General features: G+C 39.3%; 1 protein-coding gene across 2 annotated transcripts in view; it reads right to left on the bottom strand.

Annotated features, from left to right (window-relative positions):
• The window catches only part of LOC109837076 (protein cornichon homolog 1-like), a 13,939-nt gene continuing 9,027 nt past the window's right edge, over positions 6,339-11,250 (bottom strand). Inside the window, exons 3-5 of one of the 2 annotated variants that reach the window (XM_020405262.1) lie at positions 9,759-9,881; positions 8,087-8,171; positions 6,673-6,809 (exon numbers count right to left, since the gene is read on the bottom strand). In XM_020405262.1, the coding sequence (XP_020260851.1) occupies positions 8,108-8,171; positions 9,759-9,881 (187 nt within the window). In that variant the 3' untranslated portion in view covers positions 6,673-6,809; positions 8,087-8,107. Of the gene's footprint in view, positions 6,810-8,086; positions 8,172-9,758; positions 9,882-11,250 lie in introns of both variants that reach the window. The other variant, XM_020405193.1, reaches the window with a different exon arrangement.

The raw sequence follows: 11,250 nt of genomic DNA, 5'->3' as shown, positions 1-11,250 counted from the left end.
ACTGGGGGTGGACGATTTATGTAACGGGAAGTTCCCAAAACCACAGCAATGTAATGAATAAGGACTCCCATTCAAGTTCTCACTGTGTCTGTGCACTCAACACTCTCTCTGTTAGAGTCTGGACGTAAAGTTCCTGATTGGTCAAACCTTCTTACAGTTAGGACCACAGTCAAAATCCCCTCTCGATTCTCCCAATGAACGAGAGGTCCACAAATCAAGCGATCAAACCTTCCTACAGTTAGGATCGTCTTAAACCTTCCATTCGGTCAAACCTATCTACAGTTAGGACCAAAACCGAAATCCCCTCTCGATTCCTCCAATGAACGAGAGGTCCACTTTCAAATCGAGTGATCAAACCTTCCTACAGTTAGGGTCACCTCAAACCTCCCACTTGGTCAAACCTTCCTACAGTTAGGACCAAAACCACGATTCATTCTCGATAAACGAGAAATTCATCTTTAGTTCGATAATCAAACCTTCCGACAGTTAGGGTTATCCGAATCTTTTTGATTCTCGGAGTGGAGATCCCACTCTTAGTTTCACCTTTCCGGATTCTGGGGGTGGAGATCCCACCTCGAGTCTCCTTTCCTTCTTTGTTCGGGGAATAGAATATAAAATTCTTCCTTCCCCATACCAATCCTTTTCGAAGAATTCAGGATTCATCCTAGGAAGTTTATCCCGAATCCTAAGCAGGGATAAGTCTGCGCCTAACACGTGCTTCCGGTTTAGTCTTTTTCCGTAGAAAAAGACACCAGAGTTCGATTCTGGGGTATTCTATCCTGAAACCTAAGCAAGGATAAGTCTGCGCCTGACACGCGCTGCCGGTCAGTTCTTAACCGTTTAAAAAGAACACCCGTTCACATATTCAACATTGTGACAGGTTGTTATTAATAACACCAAAATCCATGCCTTACACGCATGGGGAATTTCATCCTGAATCCTAAGAAAGGATATGCCGACGCCTAACACGCGTCGCCGGTTTAGTCTTTCCCCGTAGAAAAAGACACCAGAGTTCGATTCTGGGGTATTCTATCCTGAAACCTAAGCAAGGATAAGTCTGCGCCTGACACGCGCTGCCGGTCAGTTCTTAACCGTTTAAAAAGAACACCCGTTCACATATTCAACATTGTGACAGGTTGTTATTAATAACACCAAAATCCATGCCTTACACGCATGGGGAATTTCATCCTGAATCCTAAGAAAGGATATGCCGACGCCTAACACGCGTCGCCGGTTTAGTCTTTCCCCGTAGAAAAAGACACCAGAGTTCGATTCTGGGGTATTCTATCCTGAAACCTAAGCAAGGATAAGTCTGCGCCTGACACGCGCTGCCGGTCAGTTCTTAACCGTTTAAAAAGAACACCCGTTCACATATTCAACATTGTGACAGGTTGTTATTAATAACACCAAAATCCATGCCTTACACGCATGGGGAATGTCATCCTGAATCCTAAGAAAGGATATGTCGACACCTAACACGTGTCGCCGGTTTAGTCTTTTACCGATTGAAAAAGACACCAGAATACCAGTCTGGGGTATTTTTATCCCGAAGCCTAAGTAGGGATAAGTCAACGTCTAATACACGTTGCTGGGTAGCCTATTCCCATAACAATGGTAAAGCCTATGTATTCAACATCATAGCACAAAGTCTAAGAGAATTCACTCTCTTAGCACAACGTTACATGCGGAACGGATTTCGTCAATCCGCATGCTAGCCCGACTCAAACGGTAGTCGGTAAAGGCTAATCAAATCCGTTAAAGGCTTGGGGTTAGCCAAAAATCCTAAAGTCAACGCCTAACACGCGTCGCCGGGTAGTCTATTCCCGTGAGAAAGACGAAGTCTACGTATTCGAAGTCGTAGCATCAAGTCTAAGGGAGTTCATTCCTTTAGCACAACGTCACATGCGGAACGGACTTAAGACAATCCGCATGTAAGCCCGATTCAAACGGTAATCGGTAAAAGCATGTCAAATCCGTTGAAGGCTGAGGATTTGCCAAAAATCCTAAGTCAACGTCTGATACACGTTGCTGTTTAGTCTTTTCACAGGAGAAAGACGAAGTCTACGTATTCAATATCGTAGCACTAAAAGGGTTAACTCTTTTAGCTTAACGTCACATGCGGAACGGACTTGAACAATCCGCATGCTAGCCCGACTCAAACGGTAGTCGGTAAAGGCTCATCAAACCCGTTAATGGCTGAGGGTTTGCCAAAAATCCTATAAATACGAAAGTCACTGACGCATCAGCTTCTTTAGTTGGTCTCGTGACCTGAGCAACATACGACGTTCAAAACCCTAAGGTCTACGCCGGACAACGCGTAACCTTAGGTCAACGCCAGTCAACGCGTTGCGATCAAAAGGTCAACGTACGACGGTCAAAACCCCAGGGTCAACGCCGGACAACGCGTAACCTTAGGTCAACGCCAGTCAACGCGTTGCGAGCAAAAGTTCAACGTACGACGTTCGAAACCCTAGGGTCAACGCCGGTCAACGCGTAACCCTAGGTCAACGCCAGTCAATGCGTTGCGATCAAAAAATCAACGTACGACGTTCAAAACCCTAGGTCAACGCCGGACAACGCGTAACCCTAGGTCAACGCCTATCAATGCGTTGCAATGAAAGAACTAACACTCCGAAGAGTATATGAGTATAAACTGCTCCTCAATCCTCCAACAGTGCATGAGGTTAAACTGCTTCTTAATACTCCAATAAGGTATACGAGTATAAACTATTCCCTATTGTTGGTTGAGAAGTTCCTGGAGAATATTTTCATTCTTAAGGATAACTCAACAACACTACGCCGGACAACGCGTCGCAAACAAAGACTCAACGCCGACAGTCGAGGGTCAGTTCTGTGTTCAACCAACAAGCACGAGCTAAAAATCAGAAAACCAGGAATTGACTTCAAGTTCGAATTTCCGACAACGGTCAGACAATAAATGCAGCACCGGAACTCTTGCAGACATTCGACAAAGCACCGAATAGCCTGGAAGATTGAAGGAATCAAGAACGGAAGTCATTCCAAGGTCCCATTACACCGACTGAAGGTGGGGACAATCATATCCAAAGTATTCCAGACTCTTCTATAAAAGAACGAGACTGAAATACTTTGGAGGGGGTATCTGTAGGCATATAAAATTGCTTATAGGTCCCTTAGCTCAGCTCGGCACGAACCGACAAACCAACGAGGCGACGAGATCGACGAATCGCACGCAAGCAACGGAATACATCCATTCGCGTGCGGGATCAAGCCAAGTGTTCGAAGAGTCAACGAGTCATCCAACCGAGAGCGGACTCGGGCGAATCACGATCGAATCAAGATCAGTTTCGGACTCAGACTCAGAAGTGGATTTACTGCCAAATCAGGTCAACGAATCAAGTCTGGATAAATCAACCACAGAACCAAATCACAGATAGAACCAAGGCGGAAAACACCAAACCCACCACCTAGAGGGGCTCGGCCGAAGCCGAGCCAACTTCAGGTGGCTCGGCCCAAGCCGAGCCACCTCAAGGTGGCTCGGCCAAGGCCGAGCCAACTTCAGGTGGCTCGGCCCAAGCCGAGCCACCTTGGGGTGGCTCGGCCCAGAGCCGAGCCACCCTGAGGTGGCCGGCCCAGATCTGTGCCTAGGCACAGATCTGAGTGCCTATAAATAGGCTAGGCCTTGGTTCATTTGAGGGGTTGGAAATTTTGGAGAGGCGAAGCCCTGCTGGATTGGAGACTCAGAACTTAACAAGATTCAAACTTTAGGACTTCAAGGACTTGCACATCTAGATCTGGTGCTCGGCGACCGTCAACGCCAAATAAGGCAGGTGTTCGAGAGGACCAGATCTCAGATCTACGCGTACGAACTCCGGATCTAAGCTTGGTCTTAGATCCCGAGACTTGGACGATTGTTTCCTTGGTGAAACAATCCTCCCCGGCTATTATTTCCTTGGTGAAATAATACCCGTTGTACTGCGTAGATCCGACCGGATCTAGATCGCGCGGTGGTCCACGGCAAAAAACCCCGGCGCAGGCAAAGAACCCACAAAGCGAGCGACCGCAAAACAGGAGCTCGTGATTCGTTCGACAAACAAGGAAACAAAGTTGTAATTTTTTCATTTCTTTTATTTGATTTTCGTTGTAACCGGATCTTATAAAAAGACCGGATCTTTGTAATCGATAAACTGTTACAAGAGTGTACAATGGAATCATTAATGAAGAAAGCAACAGTTTTCCCCGCGAACACTAGAAAACCGAGTTGTGAGGTGTAAATGTTATTCGGGTGAGCGTAGAAAACCCGGTTGTGATAGTGGATTTCTTCCCAGGAGTGGGGAGCGGAGACGTAGGACGGAAGGTCTGAACTCTGTGATCATCTTTGTGTGTTAGAGTTTGCATTCGCGTATCATTTGTGTCTATTGCTTAGTCTATTTTATTCGTCATTGCTCATTGTTTACATTGCCCTATCACATTTGTTGTTTTGCTTATCCTTGCATATAATTATTGCACTTTGTTTATATTGCTCATTTTTGCTCATATTACATTGTATATCTACCTTGCAAGAATAATTTATTAATAAGTTTTAATCGGTATTAATATCTAATAAGATTAGCAATAACCCTATTCATCCCCCCACCCCACCCCCCAAACCCCGGCCCTCTAGGGTGTTTTCAGCATTATCATCTTCTATCGTCACTCTTGTGGAAGGCATTATATATTGATGGTGAGCGCTATCATTGAAGGCATTTGAAGTGTCCACAAACTAAGGACCGCTCAAGTATTATGACTGTGTTCATCCTACATCTTGTTGCGGAGATAAAAAACCGTCGGAGTCAACTTCAAGGTCCTCCAACATGCGAGAGATACTCTGTCGTGATTCACCAATTTGCCCAGATTTCTGTGATAATTTATCAATAAATAATTCCACCGAATGCTTCTCGTCATGCAATATTCTAATAAGATCCATATCGTAGCCACTTTAGATTTGGATGTCGCTTGTTATATTCCAAGTAACAGGATAATTGTAAATAACGTTGAAGTGATACTCACGTGAATTGGTTAATATAAGTTTGTGTAAGTCATTAACCAATTCATCGAAAGTACATGGATTTGATATAAACAACGGTTTCGTCACACCTCCTTCATATACGGGCATATTATTCTCGAGATAGTTAATTTTTTCATCATATGAACAAAGAATTATGATTTGATCATTCATCATTACCTCTGAAGAGTAGAAAAATCCAATATCAATATTGCACGAAAAACACAAAAAATATTATTTACCATTAAATCCTCTAATATCGATTTTAGACATCCATAATTTTAACCAAATGTCAAACCTTTATAATACACTAACTTTTACAATTTTCGATAATTTCTCCTCTAACTTCATACACAAATTTCTTTAATTTTTCTTCACAAAATTCATAAATATTTCAAAATTTATTTCAAAATATAAATTTAAACAGGTTATTAGCATGAAATAGTGAGAATATATAAAAAAAAATTAGGAGGGTTTTTTTTAAAGATTTAACCTAAAATTTGTCAATGTCCTAATTTTTGGTGAACTCAGGCAGTGACGACAGCGGGATCGATCACCGGCGGTGATGGTTGGCTAAGGCGGTAGCATTAGGGGTGGCGGCGGTAGGGGCGGTGGCAAGAGTAAGGGTCTAGGGTTTGGAAATAAGAGGAGAGAGAGAGAGCGTTGTATTTGGGGGGTCAACACGATGAGAAGTCGCGTGTGTGGGTGGAACTTTTATAGGCATTGCCCAACTCCACGGGACTTCCAAGTCCCGTGGAGTTGCAAGCAAAATTTCCAGAGAGGGGTGCTCCCTGGAAAATCTGCCTGAAGGGATTTAAAATCTCGTGAAGTTGGCGAAGCCACAAAACTTCACGGGACTTCAAGTCCCGTGAAGTTTTGGACCCCCTAACTAACTTAATTATGAGTACTTAAACTTCACGAGACTTGAAGTCCCGTGAAGTTTTATAATGTTTTTCACCAAAATCGACCCAGGTTTAGCCAGTTGGCTGAAACTGGGTCGATTTTAGTGATTAAGTTAGGAACATGTTGATTTTTACAATTAAGTTTCTAAATGGGTTGGTTTTGAAAATTTGTTCAACACCTAATATATCTATGATAAAAAACCTTTCATATCATCATTGTCTTTCTTTCACACAACACTCAAAACATATTTCTTCCTTGCAAATCCTATATTATTGAGCATGATATCCCATTATGCTCCACTAAACAGCAGATTAAATTGAGAAACAAGCAAATAACTTTAGAAATATGCATTTACATCAACATGTAACAGTAGATACATATGTATAATCATTGTCCAACCTAATATCCAGCATAAAGAAGTCGGAGCAGCATCACTTTACTCATCTAAGCAATTGTCAATTATAGAGCTCAAGATTCATGTAATTTCTGAATCGATTACGCTTACAACAGTGGAAACAACATCTCCATTCACTAAACCTCATGATAGCAACAAACGACATCAGGTGACTGCACCTCCACAAATAATGACAATCTATTTACATGACCTTTATGAATACAAAGAGAAATGTACATGAACTTGTCACGGTTTCTACAACAACAATTATCTGAGATAACAATCAGTTTTGGGAAACTAAGGAGAAACGTTCCAGATCAATAAATTTCACTGACACAATCGAAAATGATGCCTGAAGATGAGTCCTCAGAATAATCTTATAACACACAGGCCTCCTCCTCCGACAACTGCTTGCTCATGTCTCGGTTGTCTGTAGACTCTATTGTGAAGTGGTTAATGGATCCTATAGATATTTTGAATGTGAAGTCCCTGCACGCATCAGTTTAACAATATGAGTACTGCCGAGAGCAAACTCAACATTATTTTCACTAATGATGCTAAATAAGAGAATAGGAAGAAGAGGGATGTGCTGAATTTCTGTCACATACCGTGAAGCTAAGAATTCTGCAGTTGTGATACACAAAATATACTTAGGATTAATTTTACAAAACTCCTCTAAATTTTGAGGGTTTTGCAAATAATCTTCCTGAACTTTTTTCTCTCTCCTAATAAATTCCCTGAACTTTGGGATGTCTACCCACCTTGAAGTTTAAATTTTTCTCAATGAAGTACCTATATATAACACAACTAAAATGTCCTTGAGAGAACCACCACAATTTAGTCACTTTCCATCTACAGGAAAAATACCCCCTCCATCAATTGAGGGTTGTAATTTTTTTCTTTAAATGTACATCTTAGTTACTTGTCATTTACAGGTAAGGGATTCAATGAGAAAAGTTTAAACTTCACCTCTACCAACCAAATGGCACTTTGTAAATGATATTTATAATTTGAGGAACCTGATTAGCGAGATGCAATATCTATGTAAAATCATAAATGTTTCCTCATCTGTATCACATCATGCTGATGTGATTTAAAACACGATCTGACTCAGATTCTAACTGTCACTTGAAAGTAAAAAATCATTTTGTACAAATAAGTCATTTAGAATCTCAGTTCTATATGTGATTGCTCGTTTTTATTAGAAAATTTGATACAAGAAAAAAAAAGGTTATAGTTGCAGTCATTTACTGTATTTGGAGTGCTTATTGCCACCGAGTGGCAGGAGTTCCCTGTGTTCTTAACTACCTTGGTTATTTGACAATTCAAATGTTGAATATCAGATTGACTTAGGCCTATCAACCTATCAACCATAACCCCCGTCCTTATGAAAATCTTAAAAAAAGGAGATAAGTTTGAAAATCAAGTAAATATTCCTGTTAAATCAGTGATCTGTTTATGAACTGTGCTTAGATTATTCCCTCAAATGACAGAACATGAGCATACTGTATCAGCAAAAAGTAACTGATATTTGAGAATTTGTCTCTCTATTTGTCTTCAACATAACTGATACCTACATCTCAGCAGAAAGTTTAAGAATGATTGATATTGACCATTAAATTCTTCTTCCCAAAAGATTGCGGAACAAAGCATATGTCCAGAGCCATAATAAAAAGATAAAAAAAGTAGTACATGAATCTGAACTTTCTTTTAAAAAATGATTGCCAAATAGTTATACAGAGTGAAAATATGAGAGGAATGACTACCTGGAGGTGCTAGATTACATCCTAAAATGTTACAGATTCCATTTCATGTTCGTCCAACAATAAAACAATAGCAGAGACCACGAGGCTGCAGCGAAAAAGAATGGAAAATATGAGATGGGAGGGAAATATTTGTACTTGTAAGCTGTAGCTAATCAAATGCTCACAGTATTCCTTTTAAGGAGATACAAACGCAACAAGTTATATAACCAAATTGATGTACACAGTGCTTTTCCAAGAAGTGTTTAATGAGAAACAAAGACACTTTTGCATTTCAAAAAAATTAGAAGTAAATAAACATCTAATTCCAGTTATCTGGAGTCAGATTAAAGTAGCTGAAAGTTAAACGGTAGAAAAGAAGGATTTAACACGCCAACAGAATCCTATTATTAATGGTTTCCTTCACTAGATAGAAGTACAGTTTGAAGTTTGAACATATAAGCCCCAACTATTTTTTGTTATAACAAAATTTAAGTTTTTATAAATATTTTTTGTTATATAATGATTTCAAAAGCCCTCTCAGTAGGAGACAAAAAACAAAAAAAAATATCCTGTTGTCTTTTAAGAACGTAAGAAAGTAAAAGTACTAAAGGTTAAAGTATTATAAACCAAACTAGTAGCTTGTAAACATTGAAACAGGAGAATGAATTCAAGAGGTACAAACCAAGCTTGTAGCTTGTAAACGTTGAAACAAGAGAATGAATTCAAGAGGTACAATTAATAAGTCATTCATTGTTCATAGCACCCTTAAAAATTTGCTCATGAAGGTTAAAGTCCTTTTGACAAGTTAACTACTGTTGGTGATTCTCCTCACTGAACTAACGGCATATAAAAATAAAACAAAACTATATTATCAATCTTCCTGTTTAACTTTAACTAAAGGTTAAAGTCCTACAAGCCAAGCTAGTAGCTTGTAAATACTGAAACAAGAGAATGAATTCAAGGGGTACAATTAATAAGTCATTCATTGTTCATAAGGACCGTTTAAAATTTGCTTACGAAGGATTTATGATTTACATGACCAAGATAGTGGTAAAACCTGACTCAACCATATACTCGTAAAAAAGGGCTACTGAATCATCGCCATAGTTTACTGTAGGCTTATGTAGTGGTAAAACCTGAAACCCTTTGACAAGTTAACAATTGTAGGCGATCCTTCTTGCTGCACTAACGGTATATAAAAAATAAAACAAAACTAAATAATCAATCTTCCTATTTAGCAGTACTCCCAGGAAACTCCAACAATGCATATTTAGAGAAATCAAATAACAGCTAAACCAGCACAAGAGGAACCCAGACTTAAGCAATTGAAATAAAAATAATAATAGACAACTAGACCAAAATGATGGAAACTGCATCATGAGCTGTTATCAGGTAAATGCAGCTGGATCTCAACCCACATCTGATGCATGTTAATGTATTCTCACCGTATCTATCTCTGTTATTCTGTATGGCTCAGATTAGATCTGGTTAAGGGTGAAAATCATTGCAGCTTTATTGTGTTTGTAACATATTTAGCAAGTTCTGATCATGACACATTGATTGAGGCATGTACTTACATGATAATTGATAACTCCAGGATTCCATGTATCTATTTTCAACTATGTAAAGACAATGAACATGGCTTTCCAATGAGCTACAAATATTAGCAGTCAATAGCAGAGTAGATACTCACCTGTAGATTACAATAAAGAAGATGATGAAATAGAGAGCAAGCTTGACCATTCGGTATTTCTTCTCTACATTCAGCACTCTAAAGATCTCGGTGACATCTATATGGTGCTTTCTTTCCATAAACCTGCAAAAGAGAACCCATAATTCATATGTTTCCAAGTATACAAACTTATTGACAAGTCGAAAGCTAATATGAGAACACGAAGGTTCTTTAAGAAGCATAGAAGATAAAAACTACCGAAACTCAAGGATCCTGAAAATATTTAAAGATTATATTTCAGCCTAATCAATATTTATTTAATCACATAATTGAGGATAACTTTGCTCAAGTAAGTCAAAACACATGTTTGACATTAATAGCATCTACAAAGGATATGACCCCTTGTTGATTAGACTGAGATTATATGTCTATATATTAGAGTACACTCAAGTAAGCTTGTCTAGGATACTTAGATCCTCTTTATTTTTGGTGGATAATTGGACCCATTCATAATCACCAAGCAACAATCATTTTGGGTCTAAAAGATAGTGAAAAGAGTTGCATTCAAAGCAACCTTGAATCATGTCAAACCTGGCTAGCAGAAACTATAAGAAACATCTCTTCAGCTGTGTACAACATATCCATACTACAAGGAAATTCTAAACAATAAATACAACTGTGCTTGTAAAAAGAACTGCTTAATGAAAACAGCGAAGTGTTTAAAAGAAAACAAACAGGGTTCACAGTCACTTTCACTAAAGGGAAAAAAATGAAACCATTACAATATCTCAGATTCCATGTTCCAGTAATCCCTAGTAATACTCTTTCAAAAGAATTGTCTTCAGTTGGTTCATGGATCACTAAGTAATAAAAGAAGAGAAGAGCCGTAGCTGTTGGGAAACCAAAATCAAGAATTCTTTTTTAATCCATCTCAAAGACTAGAGCAGTTCTTAAAATGGAAACAGAAGTAGCCCATAATTGCAGTGATGAAGAGCATTGAAGCATATGGTAATACAGTTACAGCACATCAGGGGCTAACCAATTCATGCCATAGAGCCAATAATTAACAATAGCTGTAAGTACTAATAATGCTTGGCGGCACCTAGTTGAAAACTAAAGATGGTGTTTCTATAGTGATATTTCATGCATATGGCTGAAATTTTACTTCACTGGAATATTAACCACATTCCTGGTAAGTAATAGCATGCAGCCGTGCAGATCATGTGCCAAACACTGTATTCAGTATTCACTCTGCTTAATGTGCTAAAGAGGTTTGTGTACTTATTTGATGATCTGAATTAAAGCAAGTAAGATATGAAGACTTCATATGTTATGATGTTTGTCCTTTCAGGCACAAGGGAGTGATTACTTTGGGCATCAGGAAAGGGTATTCCTTTTTTTCCACATAAATGCAGGAGGTTAATGGAAAACTGGGCTACAATTTTGTTTTAGATAGGTTTTTTTCCTGCACAGCCTAGATGGGAGGTGGAGAAGGCCTCCTTGTTGCGTGCGT

Source organism: Asparagus officinalis, chromosome 1 (genome assembly GCF_001876935.1).
Source record: "Asparagus officinalis chromosome 1, Aspof.V1, whole genome shotgun sequence".
NCBI classification, from domain to species: Eukaryota; Viridiplantae; Streptophyta; class Magnoliopsida; order Asparagales; family Asparagaceae; genus Asparagus; species Asparagus officinalis.
The sequence above is the reverse complement of the archived record's forward strand: the minus strand, read 5'-3'. Positions and strand labels throughout refer to the sequence as shown.